This window comes from Triturus cristatus, chromosome 10, assembly GCF_964204655.1.
Source record: "Triturus cristatus chromosome 10, aTriCri1.1, whole genome shotgun sequence".
Lineage (NCBI taxonomy): Eukaryota > Metazoa > Chordata > Amphibia > Caudata > Salamandridae > Triturus > Triturus cristatus.
Genome location: NC_140593.1, coordinates 630,947,788 through 630,970,130, shown reverse-complemented (window position 1 = coordinate 630,970,130; position 22,343 = coordinate 630,947,788). Strand labels below are relative to the sequence as shown.

At 44.2% G+C, this 22,343-nt stretch overlaps 1 protein-coding gene across 4 annotated transcripts in view; it reads right to left on the bottom strand.

The window, feature by feature from the left end:
• The window catches only part of TBC1D24 (TBC1 domain family member 24), a 661,683-nt gene that overhangs the window by 93,821 nt on the left and 545,519 nt on the right, over positions 1 to 22,343 (bottom strand). For 2 of the 4 annotated variants that reach the window (XM_085632168.1, XM_085632169.1), the window contains one exon: positions 7,044 to 7,266. The exons of the other annotated variants lie outside the window; for them this stretch is intronic. In XM_085632168.1, the coding sequence (XP_085488294.1) occupies positions 7,044 to 7,266 (223 nt within the window). The remainder of the gene's footprint in view (positions 1 to 7,043; positions 7,267 to 22,343) is intronic. 4 annotated transcript variants of the gene reach the window in all.

Genomic DNA, 22,343 nt, shown 5'->3' with positions numbered 1-22,343 from the left:
ATTTCCCTCAATCTGCTATGGAAACAGCAGGAAGAGTATTACTACAATCAGAACTGCCTTCTGCATCCTCAAGCCGGTCGTCAAAAATGTTAGTCAGCTCAGAGAGGGAAAGGACCTTGGGTTTTAGGCTTTCCATCTACTTCCTAATGATATCCATGTTCTAATAAATTTCCACAGGTGTCTCAGTGACTTTGAGAAGGTCAGCCCTGAGCAAGTTCACCTCCAACGAAAAGGTGTCTATCTTAGTTTTCAGGGTTTATGTAGACCCTTTGAAAGGCTTCCAGGATCTAGGGCCCAAACGCATACCGGGGTTCCATGGTGCTGGGCATGCTCCACCCTCCACTGCTGTTCTATTCTCGAGGCCCACCAGAAAATTGTTCATTTCTTGTCTGGTAAATGGTCCTTGGTGGCCTATCTTTACCTATGATTGTAATGTCCATAGACTATCTGGCAAAGACCTTCCTCACTCTCACATGTTCATCTGGGTACTCTCGCCTCCCCCACTGCAAATACTGCAATGGAACTACAGAAGCTCTGCCATCCTGTGTTAGCAAGGCTAACCTAGCTATCCATAAGTTTGTTTTGGGATGTTTGTGTAATCATGGGTCATCTCTGAAGTTGCTGCAAGAAATTGACCACACTTGGCCTTATTGCACCGGAGGGGTGATATAATTATGTGCTGTGTCAGTCCATGCCTCCATAACATCCTCTTTGTTATCCTCTTTTAAAGGTCCATTAGAGCACACTCAGTCATGCGCGAGGATTCTGCAGCATCTACAGCAGTACTGAAGTGAGCAGCCTCTCTAACAGTTAATTAGGCAAATCTGTGGCTGCCATGTCAGGATCTAGGAGGTGGTAAGGGCTGCCATCAGTGTCTTTTTCAGTGATGTGGACCACCACATCCCGCAAGGCACAACCAACCCATCTGCTTCCCCACTGGCACGTCCACTGCTCATCATGGCTTTCTCTTGGCCAGCGATCTGTCCATTCAGGCTTGGATGCCTTCAGAAGCCATCATGGCTGAAATCATGCAGAGAGAAGACCCCAGGCTCAGAGGTGCCCAGAGGTGCTCCGCTTCAGCCCCTCTGCAGAGAGCAGCACAGGTGCCCACGCAGGTCTGATAGCACCTAGGAGACTGTATTTCCACAACTTCACCTTCGGGTATGCGACCTGCTCTCACCTAGCTGTTGAAAGGGAGAAATACTTTGGCTTAGTCTGACATGGATGGTGCCATCTTTGTGCCTAATGCTCGGTCTAATGCTCTGTCCTAGGTCCTGCAATGGGGGCACAAAACTCTTTTCTTCACTCTATTGAACTTTTAATTGGTTTATGCAGTGTCACCACACCTTCTATGACATTCAGGGGAGGCTTTATCAAGTGGGGGAGGGGCAAGGAAGGGGAATGGGGGGATGCTGAAGGATGAATGTGAAGCTTTGTGAGCCTTAACTTGGTGATTATGTTAGGCTATCTTGCCAGCAGAACCCTGTGCTGTCCTTGTTGCATAGAATCTGTCTATAGAACTGTATTACTACTATTTAACAAGGGTACATGCCCAGACATCCATTGCTGGAAATCTATTGTCAAAAGGAGCTTTGGCTTTTGGTTTAAGGCACAAGCTACTTTGAAGAACAAGTTACTTACCTTCGGTGACGCATTATCTGGTAGAGACTGTGTAGTGGCAGATTTGTTGACTTTGAATTTCCCAGGCATCAGGCTGGATCCAGAAACTATTGCTGTGCAATACCCCTTATGTGTGCCGTCAGGTGGCTCCATTCGGCTCTGCATGACGTGGTCTGCGTCATTAGTGTTGTTTATGATGTCGCAGTACCTATATAGGCGCCACCCAGGCACAGAGACATCACTCCTTTTCTACGCCAGAAGGGCAAAGCCACGAAGTAATTGACGTAGTGGTGTGCAAAACTAGAGCCCTGAAAGGGGGGAGTAACCCTAGCTCTGCAATATTAGTCCGCAAAGCGGAGAGGCATGGGTGGGGCTGTAAGAAATATGCAGCTAGATACGAGTCTCTACCAGATAATGCATCACCAAAGGTAACTTGTTCATCTGATAGAAACTTCTTGCTACAGATTCTTACCTTTGAATTATATACCCAAGCCATACCATCCCGGCAGGGGTTTGCGTACCAATACCTCAAACTAGGAAGTCCTGCAGGACAGAAGGTGCAAAATGCCAGTCCTTGCGGACCCGACTGTCCAGGCAGTAATGTTTGGCAAACGTGTACAAAGCTGCCCACGTTGCTGTCTGACAGATGTCCAGGACTGGGACACCCCGAGCCAAGGCCGTAGTGGCAGCCTTTCCCCTGGTGGAATGGGCCCTTAATAGCTCAGGGGGCTGCTTCTTTGCCAAAGCATACCCTAACTTAAGGGAGAGGGCGCCCAGCAAAAGATGGTCCTTTTCTGCACTGCCCTTCCCTTCTTAGCACCCATGTACCCCACAAAGAGTTGGTCATCCAACAGGACTCTTTTGTGGCTGGGTCCAAACAGAGGAGACGCTCCTCCTCTTTAGAGCGATGTGAGGGAGAAAAGAAGGTGGGCAACGTGATGGATTGACCTGGATGGAATGGGGTCACAGCTTTTGGTAAAAAGGAAGCCCGGGTGCGAAGAACCTCTTTGTCTGGAAAAGTGATAGGGAGGTGTGCAAGATAACGCCTGAAACTCACTCACCCTCCAGGCAGATGTAATTGCCACTAAAATGGCTGTTTTGATGGTCAACAGCCAGAGGGGACAGTAATGGAAAGGCTCGAAGGGAGCACACATTAGGTAGGTCAGGACCAAATTACGGTCCCACTGTGGCATAACGAAGTGTGGGTGGAAACAAGTGAGCCAGCCCTATTAGAAACCTATGTACTATTGGAGACTTCTAGAGAGAGGGCTGGTCTGGCAGCCATTAAAAAAAGGAGACAGCAGAAAGGCAAGAGTTCCAAAACCAGAGCCCTGCTGGGCAACGGTCAGAATGAATAAAAGAACAGTAGAAAGAGAAGCAGAAAAAGGGTCAATAGACCTTTCTATACATTATAATACAAATATCTGCCAACGACAGACGTATACAGTCTTAGTGGCAGGCCGCCAAAATAACGTTAAATACTTCGGGAGGAAGGTCAAAAGCCATCAACTGCTGCCGCTCTATCACCACGCATGGAGGCACAGAGTAGACAGTTTCAGGTGGAGAACCCTCCCCTGCTGCTGCGACAGAAGATCCTCCTGGATGGGCAGCCTGATCAGAGGATCGATGCTCATCATAAGAAGCTCTGAAAGCCAGACTCTCCGCGCCCAGTCTGGAGGAACAAGAATCTCTTGGGTCAGGTTGCTCCTGATCTTCAGAACCCTGGGCAGGAGTGGTATGGGCGGAAGGGCATAGAGCAGGCCTGAGCTCCACTTGCAATGAAAGGAGTCACAGAGCGATAACCGCCTTGGAAACTCTGGCACACAGTATTGCTGACACTGCGCATTCTCTTCGAACAAATCTAACCAAGGTTCTACCCACTGATAAAAGAGACCTTGTGCCACCTCCGACTGGAGACGCCATTCTGATCCGCTAGGCACAGACGGCTGAGTTTGTCCACCCAGGCTTTCAGAGAATCTGCCAGGTGTTGAACCATCAAGGTTATGCCATGTCCAGAGACGCAGAACCTCTCGACAAAGGGTCCACGAACCCACCCCGTCCTGCTTGTTGCAGTACCACATGGCAGTTGGTGTTGTCCGTGAACAACTGCATTAGCTTCCCCTTGAGAGAGGGAAGAAATGCTTTCATTGCCAAACGATTCACTCAGAGCTCTAACAAATTAAGTAGAGCCCCGACTCCGCGACCAGTGTCCTCTGATTTCCACCCCTCCCAGATGGCCGCCCCATACCAAAAGTTACGCATCTGCTATGACTGTGAGATCTGGTTGGGGAAGGGAGAAGGGTCTGCCGTTGACACAATCGCGGATCGTCAATCACCACTGCAGATCTTTCGCAGTTCCTTCTGAGATCTGATCCACATCGGTGAGATTTCCCTGATTCTGTGCCCGCTGCCGAGCCCCCATACGCCACCTGGAATGTTTACTAACAGGATGCAGGAGGCCATGAGGCCCAACAGCCTCAGAGTCAGTCTCACTGAAATCCAGGATAGAGGCCGAAACATCTGAACCATAAGCTGAATATCTTGGACTCGCTGCTCGGGAGGATAGACCCGAAATTGCACTGTGTACAGAACAGCTCTGATGAAAGGGAGCGTCTGAGAAGGAGTCGGGTGTGACTTCGACATGTTTCTAGAGAACCCCAGCGAATGCAGGAGGTTTGCCGTAGTCTGAAGTTTGGAGACGACAGCCTGGGGCGAGGACGTCTTCAACAGCCAGTCGCTGAGGTAGGGGAAGACTGACACCCCTAACCTGCGCAGATGAGCTGCAACCATCACCTTAATGAACACCCGAGGGGCACTGGTAAGGCCTAAGGGGAGCATGGTAAACCGAAAGTGCTCGCGGCCTACCTCGAACTGCAGGTAACGCCGGTGGCCCGGCAGGATGGGGATGTAAAAATACGCATCCTGCAGTTCCCACGCTACCATCCAATCTTCTTGGTCTAGAGCAGACAAGACCTGAGCTAGAGCGAGCATCTTGAATTTCTCCTTCCTGAGGAAGAGACTAACGGTCCAAAGATCTAAAATGGGCAGCATCCCTTTGTTGTTCTTCTGCATCAGAAAGTAGCGGAAATAACAGAAACTGCCTACTTCTAGACCCAGGAACCTTTCTATAGCTCCCTTGGCCAAGAGAACTAGAACTTACTCCTGGAACAATTTTAAATGATCCTCCTCTCAGCCGTTCCTGATTTGGCAGAATGGAGGGAGGAAAGGAAAGGCAGAGAATAGCCCTCCTGAATGATCTGACCCTGGGTTCAATGAGCGTCGGAATCGGCATTGAGCGATGTTGTTCTGACTGTGTTGTCAGGGATAAGGATTGGGCTGGCACCGCTGGCGCCGAAGACACCGACTTAGGGTCTGACGCTGGGGGGAGGTCGTGTTGGCATGACTGGATTCGACCCAGATTGGATCTCTGAGGCCCCACCAGCACCGTGGCCAGAGCCGACGGCGTAAAATCAGATAAGGCCCCTACCGACCCCACAGGGCCCGAAGGCTTACCAGAGGGGTCGGCCCACTCAAATACGCAGCACATGGCTTCGTAAAACTCTTTGATCTGAGCGGGGGTCGCTCCCACTCCTGGAAAGGAGGGAGGCGCTAAGTCGACCTTGTCTCCGGCAAACTGTGTCTAGAGTGTCGGTGCAACTTACTTCCTTCGACGACGGACGACAGCCGATGTGAAGTCCGCTTGGACTTCTTCTTCTTGTGTCTATTCGCCAAGTGTCCCGATGGCCTCTAGTGGAACGGAGAGGACTTTTGGCTCAGAGAGCGGTACTGAGACCACCTCTTTCTTGATCGGGACCGGGACCTCTGCGGAGTCTCACTTGACAGTGTTGGCTGTGGGGCCGCAAGGAGCTCCAAAACCTGCTCCTGTGAGATCTTAGGAGCCACGGCCCGACAGTCCGAGCATGACTTAGGATCATGGTTGTGCTTGAGACACCAGAGACAGACGAGGTGGGGATCGGTGACCGACATCGTGTGGGGACTGGCCCCACAAGGCTTCAACCCCATCTTCCTTGAAGACATCCTCGCACACGATGGAAAAAAATCTGGAATTTGACAAAAAAGTCAAGAAAAAGCCTGTCAAGAAGTGGAGAGGGGTAGCTCTTCCTGGATCGGCACATAACTGGCGCGGAAAATGAAGTACTGACTTCCACGTGCCTCGGTGGCACCTATATATGTACAGCAACATAATAACTGATGCTAATTATGCCGCCGATGTCACGCGGAGCTGAATGGAGCCATCTGAGGTTGCGCGCAAGTTGTGTTGCTCAGCCAAAGTTTCTGGATCCAGTCAGAAGCCTGGGAAATTCAAAGGTAAGGAATCTGCAGCTAAAAGTCTATAAGATACATGTCTATACAACCTACATCGAGTGCGCTCAGCCTTTTCTTTGTTTAACCTGGAGTGCTACCAGCACTCCATACTTTACTGGATTATAAATGGTGCACCATATAAATTTCAAAGTACACAAACACAATTGTCTCTAAGGTATACACTATTTCCATTCTATGCACCCACAGTAAATCTAATCTGCATAGGACTATAATCCCTTTACTATTACTAACACATTTCTCTTTTTTAAAGTGATGTAAGGGATTGTGGACTGCATTATGTGAATAGCAGTATAAACAATGTGATTTTGGATTTCTTCTCTGATATCATATATTAAGTCATTTGATATGTAATTCGGGATATGATCTAAAAGGCAATGAGTGATGTAATATGCAAGGTCATAAGCAGTGCATGACCGGGGCGCTAATTATACTTGGATCACTGAACTATAACTGGCAAATTTCAGGGGGTTTTAAACAATACTTATTTTATTTCAACATCCAACTGGAAGGCCACTTTAGAATCTTCTTTTCTTGCAGGTCTTTAAATCACATTTAAACCAGGTTAAGGTTTATATTGCTATGTTGCTTTAAGATTAACCTTTTTGGGGGGCAGAGCTTTAAAAGAAAAAAAGGATAACATCTGCGAAATGTACCCTATGGCACAAATGTCCACCACAACCTCTTTATTTCACATTATCAAAATCTCAATTTGTTACATTTCATTTAAAAAACAAAACAGAAATTCCACTAATAAATTTTCTATACACCATCTAATAAACAGTATATCCTTTTTCTGGAAATCCTTTAGCATCCAGTTCACTGTAATACTTCCTTCTAGCTACATTTCAGCAAGGCGTGAATGTTGAATACATTAAGAGTAAAGCGGCCTGCTTCTGTCTATTGGCGCATCTAGATATAAATCCATGACTACTTAGACACAAACATCAAAGTAATTACAGCATTTTGTATTACCATTTTGAACAAAGAAGAGGCTGACATGCCAAAGGGTTCACTTTTCTTTAATTACCTGCTTAATTTAGATGGGTCATGCTGAGTTACGGACACAGAACACATACCTATAATGATGCAGTCCATGCTGCCGGCCATGAACATGGAAGCTGTTCTGGTGGGCAGGTTAAAGTGTCTTGTAGAAAGGAAGGGAGAGAGACGGTCCGAAGGGTCCTCTTGAGATAATTCAGTAACAGCTGTAGTAGTGCTCAAGGCCTCAGGCTCAGCTGTCTTGGTCACATTTGGATTCTTGATCACCACCCATTCATACCGTTCAACTTCAGGCTGCAGCTGCACAAGATGGATATATTAGTTACCTACATGCGCTGCAAAAAATTACTGACTGCAATATACGTTTTGAGTGAGAAGGCTTCCCTCAGCCAGTAATAGATTAAAAAATAGATCTATCTTGTGTTACCTGCAATCCAACTTCTTCACGATAGATAGTCTCTCCAAACTCATAAAAGACAGAATATCTCGGCATGTGTGAGAATCTAGAACCCGTTTCAAGAAAAACATGTTTTCCAAAACAAATAAAATCTAAAACATGCCTTGTTAGGCAAAATGCACTCTATTGTAAACTTGCTAACCGCTAAATTGAAAAAGGGTAATGTGACAGAAACCATCATTGCAAAATACCTTAAGGGAAAAAATTATAAAGAAAAAAATGATGTCCTAATATCCATCCTTTCACGCAGAACAGCGACAGCATGATTATGCCCGCTTTAAGAATTCTAGTAAATTGCACTATTCCAGTGTGGTCAGCAGGAAGGAAGTTTGTTTTTTTGAGTGCAGAGAATATAGCAACCTAATGCTCAGGTTTCAAAACTGGTCCTAAAACTCAGGAACGAGAGTGAGGCTTTTGATAAACCCATTCATACCGTTCAACTTCAGGCTGCAGCTGCACAAGTAATGTCCACGGTAATGTCAGCGGCGTTCCTCAGCTAAGGTGGAGGAGTGTCGCCCCACTGCTCTCAGAGAAGTGGTAAAAGAATAACAATAACAACGTTATCATATTTTTAGTACGGAGTTAGGGTGGGGTGGGCTGGGCTCTCAGTGAGGAGTGGTTGGTGTACCATAAGTGCCTATGACAGTTTGGCCGGCCGCCTCGGGCCGGCCAAACAGTTATGAGCACTCAGCATTTCTCCACCTGGCTGTGTTGCACAGCCGGATGGAGAAAGTCCCAAGGCACTACACACCAATCTCGCCACTGCTGTCATGCTGGTGACAGCTATGTGGTTAAGTGGGCCTGCACACCTATTCTTTGTACTGGTATATATAATGAAAGATCTGAAAAAAATGTTTTAATTATTTTAAGCGTGCTTTCACGCTGAGGGATGTGAGTCTACGTCCCTGTTTATGACAATAGTTGAAAGAGGTTCTGGAAGGACCAGAGCCTGCGTGAATCACAGCTAGGACCCTAAGGTCTCAATAAAAGTAAACCAAAAATATTCAAAATGTGCAACAATTATACAGTGAGACAAGATTCAAATAGTGTAAAATCAATAAACAAATAACTGGTTTAGCCACTGTTTGTTTTTATATATTAGCTGGTTCAGTTTGTACTGTTAGCGTCACAATACATCAATTATAGTATATGTGTTTTACAATCCAAATCAAATTAAATTGTTCAGCAATTGTAACATAAAAGATCCCAATGCATTTCGGGTTGATTTCTAACCCTTGGTCAGGGGATATATACATTCACAAACAACAATGAATAAAGAATGAAGTTGCCCTCTTTTAAATTCTTTCAGCCTCCAACCGGAGCTACAACAAAAGCCACATAAATACAATTAGTAAAATGACATCCTTGTTGAGTTTATAGGATTTGCACTCAAGAGAAGATCGTAGAATAGGAACCCTCATCAAGTGGTTAGCGTGTGAAGAAAGTGAAATCTCGCCAAAGGGTGTATGTCAAAGAAGCTGTTTAAAAAGAGAGAGCGTAGTGCTCAAAGTCAGAAGATGTATGCTTACCGCAATGTTATTTAGTCGTGCATAACTCAAAATATCTGTAAGAGAGCGTAATTGATGAGCTCTTAGTAAAGAGCGTGCCTAAACTAAAACCAATGAACAAACACTAAAGAAAAATAAATTTCACGCTGACTCACCCTGCTGTGCCGCCTGGAGTCGTGACAGTGTTTGAATGTCTGCCGGTCGATAAGACAATTATGTCTACGAAAAACGAAACCACGGGTCAGCTTTAAAATATCACAACCGAGTGGTTGTAACGTGATATATAAACTTAATGTGCAATGAACGCTGCCGCGTCTCACCTTTCTAATGAAGAGTTAGTGCTTCTCAGCTTAACTTCCGGGAATCGCAAGCTATCTTCAAGCGCATGCGTGTAAATGGCGATTGTGTCGGTTTTATTGAGCAAAGTGGTGACACAAACGAAGGACTAACGCAATGTTAATGTGACGGAAGTAAAAAGAGTAAAAGACGGTGACTATTCGTGATTGGCCAATTTCTTGACAGTGTTTGTGCTAGAAAGCACTACGTGTAGGAACTGATCTGCCACCTATATGAAAGAAGGAAAAAAGTGCAAAAGCAAAAGTGAGGTTTGAAGTGGGTATGAAAAATGGGAAAAGGTTGGGAAATTGTAGAAAAATGAAAAACTGAATGAAATAGATTCCGAGTGCAAATCCTTTACAAAGAAATGGAATACATGATGTAACGAAACTTTCAAATGAAGCATAACATTTCATAGTGATCATTCAGACCACCCGGGATCACCGTTCCCAGGAATTTTATCCAATATGTCTCTCTACATGAAAGAACTGTGTTCATATCTCTGTCTGACAGTATGGGAAGACGTTCCAAAATGGTGAATCGTAATTGGGGGATGGTATGAGGTGTGTTGATCCAATGTGTAACCAAAGAGGAGGTCATGTTCCTATTACGAATTCTGCTCGTGTTCGATAATTCTAGTCTTAATCTTACGGCTCGTTCTCCCAACATATACCAAGCCGCAAGGGCATTTAATAGCATAAATGACCCACTCAGTATTGCAGTCTGATGTATGTTGTAATGTGATTGTTTTGCCTGTGTGTGGATGTGTGAAAACTTTGCCTACAATGACATTGCCACATTGCCCACAGTTGTGGCATTTTTTCATCCCTGCATTATTCGGTGTTTGAGGTTTGACTTTGTTTTTAAGAAGATCCCTCAAATTCTTCGGTCTAGTATGTGCAAACATAGGGGGATCCTTAAACAACTCGTGAAAATCACCCTCCTGTGCAATGATGTCCCATCGTTTGTAAATGATCGATTTGATGTTTTTGGATTGAACAGAGTGTCTTAATACAAAAACTTCCCGTTTAGGAGAGGACTTAGAGATAGTAAGAAGTAGATCTTCTCGTCTTTTTTGTGCCACTTTTTGTTCTGCCTCTAAAAGGATATTATCAGGATAGCCCCTGTTTTTGCAGGATCTTTTATGTTACAATTGCTGAACAATTTAATTTGATTTGGATTGTAAAACACATATACTATAATTGATGTATTGTGACGCTAACAGTACAAACTGAACCAGCTAATATATAAAAACAAACAGTGGCTAAACCAGTTATTTGTTTATTGATTTTACACTATTTGAATCTTGTCTCACTGTATAATTGTTGCACATTTTGAATATTTTTGGTTTACTTTTATTGAGACCTTAGGGTCCTAGCTGTGATTCACGCAGGCTCTGGTCCTTCCAGAACCTCTTTCAACTATTGTCATAAACAGGGACGTAGACTCACATCCCTCAGCGTGAAAGCACGCTTAAAATAATTAAAAAAAAATTTCAGATCTTTCATTATATATACCAGTACAAAGAATAGGTGTGCAGGCCCACTTAACCACATAATTTTCATGCTATTGAGTCCCTGTGGTCCAGCACCCTTCAATAAAAATGTCTTGGAAAGACATAGCAGATCTAACCACCAATCAGGCACAAACGAAAGCTTATACACCTGATGAAGCCACATCTATTTATTCTCTTGTCAAAGAAACACGTACTTTCAGCTCCTCCGCTAGAACCACAACACAACAGTTACGACAATTGGAATATATCATGAGGAAAGAAATTAATCAGCGTCTCCACGCTACCACGCTTATCGAGTACCACAAAGTAAAAAGAATCCCCAGAGGCTTAAGAATAGCTTTAAAACCTATGCTCTTTAAATTCAATAAACATTTCATGTCCCGTTGGTATGCAATCTTGAACAAATGCTCCTTGGATCTCATATTACTTATAGTTGAAGAAATCTCGTCCATACTCCAAGAATTAGATCAAGACATCAACAAACTGAAAGATGAAATTGCTGAAAATATGGAACAGGAAGATTGGAATAAAGTTCTTGAAGATATCAATAACAAACTTGATGTACATGCCAGGGAAGTACACAAGCGCAAAATCAGAAAATTCAAAAGAGACACAATCGATTACAAACTTGACGAAGTTTACTCATGGGCTGAAGTTTATGCTCAAAAACGCCCTTTCAAAAAAACGGGGAACTCCTCCTCTGAAGAAAGTGTGGTTAATGAACAAGATCTGTTACTCCACAGACCAACAGTTGGTTCAAGATTTCAACCTGGTGATCAAACAGAAGAACCAGCCACCACTTCAACCACCAAACCTTCTTTTTTAGCCGAGGGCCAATCTTCGAAATCTCCTCCAGACAAAATCAACACACCAAGCGACAACGCACCCGCAGGAGAAAAATCCAAAAAAAACACCGAAACGGGCAGACCACAGAGGAGTGTCAAGAAAACAATTCCCTAGTTGTAAACATTTCCAAGAAACAACTCAATACAGAACAACTAAGAGTATTGAATAGAGGGATATCGTTTGTGCCAACCTACATATCCAATAGCCTGGAAACTGAAATTGCATTCTTCAAATTCATGCGCAAACTACGACTTAAATGGTTTTTTTCCATTAACCCCAGAGTTGAGGATGAGACATCTACTACACAATCATTTCGACCAAAAAGTAAATTCATGTCTCCTTTGTCACACAAAACTCTAGACACCTTTGAGATCCTGGTTAAAAAGGACCTGGAATCAATTAAATACAATAAACCTCAACACTTGAACCTCTCCTGCAAAGAATCACGTATCTTGAATGCATTACGACAAGACATGTCCATCACATTTCAACCAGCCGAAAAAGGCGGTGCCCTAGTGGTTATGGATACTGATTTCTACATAAAAAACGTTGATGAGCACGTGAAAGATGTCAATACATACATTGTCATGGACCAAGATCCTACAAAAGAATTTCTCACAATACTCAATAGCATTTTACAGAAAGGAGAAGAAGATGGCATCATTGATGTTAACACCCGGAAATTCCTTTTTCAATCCACACCAAAGGTTCCGCATATATATATGCTCCCTAAAATACACAAAAACAAACAAAACCCACCATTTAGACCTATAGTAGCAGGCTGTGGATCCATGCATGAAGCTACAGGTCAATATCTTGATCACCACTTGCAACCTTTGGTCCAAACTTGGGAAACGTACATCAAGGATACAACTGATTGCCTATTAAAATTGGAATCGATCAAACAACATCTGGACACTGACTATCTCCTATGCACAATTGACGTTGTGGCACTTTACACATCGATAGCCCACGATGAAGGTCTCGAAGCTGTAGAATGGAGACTTCTTAACTCATCATTGACCAAAGAAAAAAGCATCTTTCTCTTGGAATTACTACACTTCGCATTGTACCACAGTTATTTCTCATGGAAGGACAAATACTATCTTCAGATTACAGGCACATCCATGGGCTTTCCAGGAGCCCCAGCGTACGCTAATACTTTTATGGCCTACTTTGAGCATCTATACATTTTACACAACCCAGTCTGGCGAGCCAATACAACTCTTTTCTTGAGATACATTGACGACATCTTAGTCATATGGAAGGGTTCCAGAACTCTTTTGGAGCACAGTATCGCCGAGTTGAATCAGTGCAACCCAAGAATACAATTCACTCATGACATTCAACATGACAAGATTAATTTTCTGGACATTGAAATTCACAAATCCACCCATGGCTTAATCACCACGATATACAGGAAACCCACAGATGTCAACAATGCACTGCATTTTAGCAGCGCCCACCCATACTCTTTGAAGAAACATTTACCGGTGTCTCAACTTACGAGAATCAAAAGGATTACTTCAGATAACCACCAATGTGAGATGGACATTCAACAACAATTGGTTAAATACAAAAACAGGGGCTATCCTGATAATATCCTTTTAGAGGCAGAACAAAAAGTGGCACAAAAAAGACGAGAAGATCTACTTCTTACTATCTCTAAGTCCTCTCCTAAACAGGAAGTTTTTGTATTAAGACACTCTGTTCAATCCAAAAACATCAAATCGATCATTTACAAACGATGGGACATCATTGCACAGGAGGCTGATTTTCACGAGTTGTTTAAGGATCCCCCTATGTTTGCACATACTAGACCGAAGAATTTGAGGGATCTTCTTAAAAACAAAGTCAAACCTCAAACACCGAATAATGCAGGGATGAAAAAATGCCACAACTGTGGGCAATGTGGCAATGTCATTGTAGGCAAAGTTTTCACACATCCACACACAGGCAAAACAATCACATTACAACATACATCAGACTGCAATACTGAGTGGGTCATTTATGCTATTAAATGCCCTTGCGGCTTGGTATATGTTGGGAGAACGAGCCGTAAGATTAAGACTAGAATTATCGAACACAAGAGCAGAATTCGTAATAGGAACATGACCTCCTCTTTGGTTACACATTGGATCAACACACCTCATACCATCCCCCAATTACGATTCACCATTTTGGAACGTCTTCCCATACTGTCAGACAGAGATATGAACACAGTTCTTTCATGTAGAGAGACATATTGGATAAAATTCCTGGGAACGGTGATCCCGGGTGGTCTGAATGATCACTATGAAATGTTATGCTTCATTTGAAAGTTTCGTTACATCATGTATTCCATTTCTTTGTAAAGGATTTGCACTCGGAATCTATTTCATTCAGTTTTTCATTTTTCTACAATTTCCCAACCTTTTCCCATTTTTCATACCCACTTCAAACCTCACTTTTGCTTTTGCACTTTTTTCCTTCTTTCATATAGGTGGCAGATCAGTTCCTACACGTAGTGCTTTCTAGCACAAACACTGTCAAGAAATTGGCCAATCACGAATAGTCACCGTCTTTTACTCTTTTTACTTCCGTCACATTAACATTGCGTTAGTCCTTCGTTTGTGTCACCACTTTGCTCAATAAAACCGACACAATCGCCATTTACACGCATGCGCTTGAAGATAGCTTGCGATTCCCGGAAGTTAAGCTGAGAAGCACTAACTCTTCATTAGAAAGGTGAGACGCGGCAGCGTTCATTGCACATTAAGTTTATATATCACGTTACAACCACTCGGTTGTGATATTTTAAAGCTGACCCGTGGTTTCGTTTTTCGTAGACATAATTGTCTTATCGACCGGCAGACATTCAAACACTGTCACGACTCCAGGCGGCACAGCAGGGTGAGTCAGCGTGAAATTTATTTTTCTTTAGTGTTTGTTCATTGGTTTTAGTTTAGGCACGCTCTTTACTAAGAGCTCATCAATTACGCTCTCTTACAGATATTTTGAGTTATGCACGACTAAATAACATTGCGGTAAGCATACATCTTCTGACTTTGAGCACTACGCTCTCTCTTTTTAAACAGCTTCTTTGACATACACCCTTTGGCGAGATTTCACTTTCTTCACACGCTAACCACTTGATGAGGGTTCCTATTCTACGATCTTCTCTTGAGTGCAAATCCTATAAACTCAACAAGGATGTCATTTTACTAATTGTATTTATGTGGCTTTTGTTGTAGCTCCGGTTGGAGGCTGAAAGAATTTAAAAGAGGGCAACTTCATTCTTTATTCATTGTTGTTTGTGAATGTATATATCCCCTGACGAAGGGTTAGAAATCAACCCGAAATGCATTGGGATCTTTTATGTTACAATTGCTGAACAATTTAATTTGATTTGGATTGTAAAACACATATACTATAATTGATGTATTGTGACGCTAACAGTACAAACTGAACCAGCTAATATATAAAAACAAACAGTGGCTAAACCAGTTATTTGTTTATTGATTTTACACTATTTGAATCTTGTCTCACTGTATAATTGTTGCACATTTTGAATATTTTTGGTTTACTTTTATTGAGACCTTAGGGTCCTAGCTGTGCTTCATGCTGGTGACAGCAGCATCGTGATTGGCTTGGAGAAACCTGTGTGCTGCCACTAGCCAAGAAGGGAAGAGGATGGAGGAGAAACTATGGCTGTAAACAAGTAAGCGAAATTATTTTTGTTATCTTCTCTCGCATCCGTTCCATAGCAGCCGCCACTGGAAGTACTATGGCTACAAGTACATTTTCATTCTTCAACTTGGCTTTCTCCTCAATTGTCATAAAAGGCAGACCAGAGTAGCAGGCAAACACAACCTTAAAGCGCTATTCAGAAGGAACACTTGCATACTAAGTCCAAACAATAATGCTTGTCCCCCAAATGGCAACCCTACAAATTTCAGGTATGGGGGAGGCATTTCTCATCAAAGCATCAGGAGCTGCTTTACCTCTTGTAGAGTGGGCCCTACACTTATCCCATTTGCAAAGGCCCATTAGATTTCCAAAAACAAAAGAAAAAAGCAAAAGACTATTCATCTAGCTATATATAGCCTGTTTAGAAGCATCAGATACCAAACGACTATCGCATAATGCATGAGAATACAATAATTTACAAAAAGCTGTTTAACTTGACTTATATCTTTAGCTCTAACCAAATAATGCCCTAAGCTCCCTTAACATCATGGGTCTGTAAAGACTCCTCTGTGTCTGACACATGGACAGAGGGAAGACTCGTTCATTTAGTAGTAGGGTTAATATTTAAATCTGAAATGACATTGGGAAGAAATGAAGGGCGAATTTTTAAGTGCCTCAACATCTTGAACGGCCTCTCAATGTCGACCGCCTCTTTGTCGACATGGAATAGCGGTGATCATGAAGCTGTGCACTCTCTTCTTGAAGAGGCAGAATAGGTGTCCTGAGAAGTAGAGTGCCCTTTCAACTCTGAGGCGGATGCAGATGCCACAGAAAAGTCTCACCTCCCTTAGCCCTGCGAAGGATCTCTTCTCTCTCTCCCTCCCTCATCCTCCTCTATGGCACTTTTCTGCGAATGTCAAAGCCTTTCTGGAATTAGTCTCGGAGAGACAGACCACCTACTCGCACATCATGGTCGCCTTTCCTAGACATTTTACCCCCACGGGTGGGACAACTGCCAAAGAGCAAATGAATGGCGGCTAGCAGGCTGCGAAGGTGAAACACCATCAGGAACAGACAGCAACAATGGCATAATTTCCAGAACAAATACTGAAAAGGGTAGAAAATGTCAAACAATAACCATTAAAAGCAACAAAATTAGAAATTTGGTGTTTGTAGCTAAAAACTGTCTTGAAAAAGCGAGATGCAAAATACATTTTTTGTGGGTATGGTGGGCTAGTGTATTCTTCTAGAATTCTAAAAATGTCAGGACCATGTTTTTATTGCTCTGCATCGACTGCCATTACGACACCATTCTCGCTTTGACAGAGTTCCCATTGGGGTACTTTGGGGTGGTGTCCTAAAAATAAAGGGACTGTTTCGACAAGTTTAAACAACACACAAAGTGTTTCCTATCAGGGTACGTTTTCTAGATATGTCGCATATTTTGGAAAATACTAATTTTCCCAAATGTGTTATGCAATCACGTACATGTGCTGAGATACTCTACCTATTATGAATATTGGAGAAAACAAGCTGTGGTGAAGAATTTACCCTAAACATTTGCAGGAGTATTCTTACACTCTATACACTTACCTAATAGTAAGTGTCACAATGATAATAACATGGGCACTGCACAGAATGCATTTAACAAAGATGAACAATTGTTACTTACCTGTAAACAGGTGGTTCTCCAGTATTGGTGTCTTTCATAGATTCACATGCTTGAATATTCCCCGTCGTCGGAGTGGGAGTCCCACGGTAAATAAAATAGCAATATATATATATATATATAATAAAATATATACACAAGTAATCATATAATTAGCGCATATAGGTGTAAAACACACATAGTGTACCTATAAGAGAAAAACTCCATAGGAATACAATGGAGAGAGACAAAAGACCTTTGTAGTCTATCTCTGTCATTATGTAAGTCCGAACTCCAGCCAATCAGGCGTCAGCCCCTCTCTAGAACCTTCTCCTCAGAGCTTCTCACCTCAGATTTTCGTAGCACAAGAGTGACTGTAAAGTGCATGAGGAGAAGAGAGCCTCTGAAGGGAGGAGGGAGGGTCGCATGTGAATCTATGAAAGACACCAATACTGGAGAACCACCTGTTTACAGGTAAGTAACAATTGTTCTTCTCCAGTATTAGGGTGTCTTTCATAGATTCACATGCTTGAATATAGAATAGCTAGCAGTAACAATCACCATTGTTTCCATGCCAAAATAGATTCAACATATATAGATAATCAATCTTCTTATGCATAAAAACAGTATTGAACAACTGTAACATTGTAAATGCATAATATATATATGGAAACAATATGGAGGCGGGAGGAAGAGGCTCACCTTACTTAAAAAGATTGCGCAGCACTGCCTGTCCCACTGCAGCATCCTCCTCGCTTAAAGTTGCCAAGCAGTAGTGCTTAGTAAACGTGTGTCTGGTCGACCACGTAGCTGCTCTGCAGATGTGTTGCAAAGATACTCCAGCAAATAAGGCAGTAGATGATGATACTGCCCTAGTGGAGTGTGCCCTCACTGGAGACTGCAGAGGCTTATTTGCCCTCTGGTGACAGAAGACAATAGCTGCCGAGATCCAGCGTGCAATCGTTGGTTTAGTAACCTGACGTCCTTTATGACAGCGTCCATAAGCTATAAAAAGTTGATCGGATTTCCTGAAAGAAGCTGTCTTACTAATGTAGAACTTAAGACACCGCTTGACGTCCAAAGAAGGTAATCTTTGTTCTGCAGGTGTCTGAGGATTGGCAAAAAAGGTCTTTAATATTACTGGCTCATTAATGTGAAAGTCAGTAGGCACTTTGGGTAGAAATGATGGATTGGTGCGTAACACTGCAGCATCCGGTTTGAACTGCAGGAACGGAGGTTTGATGGTAAAAGCATGGATGTCACTGACACGACGAGAAGACGTTAGTGCCAGAAGTAGAGCTACTTTCCAAGTGAGATATTTTAGGTCGGCCTTGTGAATGGGCTCGAACGGAGGTCTCATCAATTGTGCCAACACAACGTTGAGGTGCCACAACGGAGGAGGACGCCGAACTGGCGGAAATTTCCGGAATAGACCCTTAAAGAATTGGCGGATTATTCTTGAGGAACAAAGGGAACTTGATCCATCTTGCCGGAAACGGGAAATGGCTGCTAGAAAAACCCTTAGGGTTGCATGCGACAGTCCAGAACTGGCTAGGTGGAGGAAGAATGGTAGCAATTGCTCTGCCGTGGAATGTATCGGATGAACTCCGTTAGCAGCACACCAATGGCAGAATCGTTTCCATTTAAACTTGTACGTCCTGATTGTAGAAGGTGCTCTTGCCTGGGCCAAAATATCCCTACAATCCTGCGGGATGTCTAGGTAGGCGAACTCATGGTGTTCAGGTTCCAGGCTGATAAGCTCAGTGAGGAGGGATTTGGATGACAAATTCTCCCTTCGCTCATTGTGAGCAGATCCGTCCGATGTTGCAGGAGGATTGGTTGGCATTGGGACAGGAGGAGCAGTTCTGAGAACCACGCTTGTCGTGGCCAGCGCGGGGCTATTAGGATCAGGTGGCAAGGTTGTCTCCTCATCTTCCAAAGAACCCGAGGTATGAGGGGTATTGGAGGAAAGGCGTACGCAAATAGATTGCACCAGTTTATCAAAAGGGCATTCCCTTGTGATTCCTTGTGGGGATGCCAGCTTGCGTAATTTCGGCATTTCCGGTTCTCCGGCGTAGCAAAGAGATCGAGTTGCGGACGGCCCCATAGTTGGAATATCCTCTCTAGAGTGGGTTGGTGTAACTCCCACTCGTGGGTCGACGAGGAGGACCTGCTCAGGGAATCCGCTAGGACATTGGATACTCCTGGCAGGTGTACTGCCGTAAGCATGATCTGATGACTGAGAGACCAGTCCCAAATTCTTTGAGCTAACCTGGAGAGACTTGGGGATTTTGTTCCGCCCTGTTTGTTGACATAGTGCATACAGGTTGTGTTGTCTGTCTGTATTAGCACTGACTCTCCTTGGAGCAAAGGCAGAAACGATTTTAGAGCCAGAAAAATCGCCATGAGCTCCAACTTGTTGATGTGCCAAGATCTTTGATGTGTGGACCATCTTCCCTTCACAGAGAGATCCTCCAAATGTGCGCCCCATCCTTCCAATGAGGCGTCTGTTGTGAGTGTTCTGTCCGGTGGCAGCGACAGAAAGGACATGCCTTCCGTCAAGTTGGCTGGAATTGCCCACCATGCGAGTGCTGACTTCATCTGATCTGTGACACATATCATGTCGTGGAAAGATCCCGTTACCTGACGCCACTGAGCATCCAGAGCTTCCTGTATAGGACGTGTCCTCAGCCGGCAATGAGGGATCAAGGCAATGGATGATGATGCCATCCCCAGAAATGATTTTAATAGTCTCACAGAAACTGACTCTCTTGATCTGATCAGAGCCACCAGTCGCAGCATCTTTTTGAGACGCTCCTGGGAGAGGAATGCCTTTGCTGACACAGTTTCCAGAGTTGCACCCAGGAAATCTCTTTGTTGGTACGGATGAAGTTGGGATTTTTCCGCATTTACGGACAGGCCCAAAGAGCGAAACACGTTCTGGCACAGAAGAGTGTGTTGTCGCAGGTGAGTGCTTGACTGAGATTTCAGGAGAAAATCGTCCAGGTATGGAAATATTTGCACTCCCTGGAGGCGCAAAAACGCTATTACTGGAGCCAGTACCTTCGTGAACACTCGAGGGGCCGAGCGCAGGCCAAATAGTAACACTTTGAATTGGTAATCGTGTTGACCCACTCGAAAACGCAGGAACTTTCGATGCCGCTGTAAAATAGGGATATGAAAATAGGCATCCTGGAGATCTATCGTCGCCAGAAAATCTTCCTGCAAGAGTAAGCGCAAGATGTCTACTAGCGTCATCATACGGAAGGATTGGCTCTTTATATATATGTTTAGTGCTCTTAGATCGAGGATGGGCCTCCACTCTCCGTTTTTCTTTGTGATCAAAAAGAACCGGGAATAAAAACCTTTTCCCTTCTGAGACACTGGTACCAGTTCTATAGCTCCTTTTTGCCTTAAAAGTCGTACTTGATGCAACAGTTCTTTCATGTGAGCTGGTGGCGGTCCGGAGGGTGGAGTGGGAGGAGGGAATTTGGTGAATTCTAAGGCGTGTCCCTTCTTCACAATGTCCAAAACCCAACGGTCCTTTGAGATGGAGGACCATTGGGAAAAGAACAGAGAGATTCGACCTCCAACCTTGTCCGTCTGGTAAGAGTCACTGTCTCTTTGATGCGGTTCCTCTGTATGAGGATTTTCCTCTATATGACTTGGAGGTTTGCTGCCGTGATGTTTGCTGTTGCTGGCCATAAGAGTAACGGTTGGACCCTTGATTGTAAGGTTTGTATTGTTTATTGTCTCTTCGAAAACTTGAGGAGGTGCCGCGTCCGCGTGCACCACGAAAATTACTCCGCTGAAATTGAAGGTTTCCTAGTGATCTAGCTGTTTCAGTGTCCTTCTTTATGGACTGTAGAGCTTCATCGACGTGGCTCCCAAATAATGACTCGCCGTCATATGCCATGTTAAGGATCATGGACTGAACCTCCTGACGAAAGGATGTTGATTTTAACCATCCTTGCCTACGCAGAACAGCCGCTCCGGCAAGCTGACGGAAACCCATGCAGGCGATGTCTACTGCACAATCGATTATTTCCGCCGATGCCGCTTCTCCCTCTTGGAGCAACTTCATTGCCTCCACTTTAGATGGCTCTGGTAACTCCTGAACCACATCCGAGATATCAGCCCAAACTTGTCTGTCATATCGTCCCAGGATGGCCAAGGCATTAGCTGCTCTAACCACAGTAGAGGCCATAGAAGAGAATTTACGCCCTATGGCATCCATCCGACGTCCGTCAGGATCCGGAGGCGAGGTGATAGAAGATGCCGGATTTTTCGCCTTACGTTGCGCTGCCTGCGTAACGACCGACTCAGGTTTAGCCTGACCCGTGAGGCATGCTGGGGTTCCTATTGGTGCCTTATATTTCTTTTCTAATCGAGGCACCTGTGCTGGCAAGGTATTCGGTGTCTGCATTAATTTCTTGCCTTCTTCCCAAATAAACTCAACTATGGGAATAGCATGAGTCTGTTTGTAAGGTTGATTCTTGAAATCATAAAGGAAGCAATCTTCCTCCCTGCGCTCCGTTGTTAACTTAAAACGGTGTGATGCCCTTTCCATCAGTTGGTGAAAATTGGCTATGTCCACTGGAGGTGAATCCCCTGTTACTATCTGTGAGGGGGATGGTGTTTGTGCCTGGTAATTGTCCCACTCCGCCATATCATCATCATTGTCATCTACATCCCCATCACCATCTGGGATTTCACCCTCTTCTGTGTCCTGAGGGCCTTCCTCTACAGGCTCATAATGAGGCAACAACCTTTCCGGAACCTGTCTTGGAGGTACAGGCGGCATCTGAGGAGCAGGATTTACAATAGGTACCGGTGGAATCATAGCTGGAATCACCGGGGTTGACGGAACCTCTGAACGTTGAGGGGATAGAGGGAACCGTTGGTTGTAGTCGTCCAACATGCGTTGGAGATTAGTAATGAGCGACAAAGGAAGAGTCGCCGTTTTATGCTTCGGAGGGGCCTGGTGTATATATACCGGATCCTCATCCTCACTACTGACATCCTGGCACTTAATAACCAAGTCGGATGGACTTTGTGCCGTTCCGAAAGACTCCGGTAACCCCTCGGATTCCTGATCCGAATCTGTAGCGAATAATGGTGAGGGAGGCTGTGCAACTCCCAAAGGAATATTATGTTCCTGGCTATCCGGGCCCACAGTAGGAGGTAATGGTGTCCAAGAAACTCCTTCCCTTCTTGTTTTCTGGGTAGACGCCACACCGCTTATTCGTACCCTTACGAATGTCTGTGGAGATGTACTCGTCGATGGAGCCGTCGTCGACGGAATGATGGTCGACGGAATTATCGTCGACGAAGTCTGTGGCAACAAAATTGCCGTCGTCGGATTCGCCGTCGACGGAGCCGTCGTCGACGGGACCA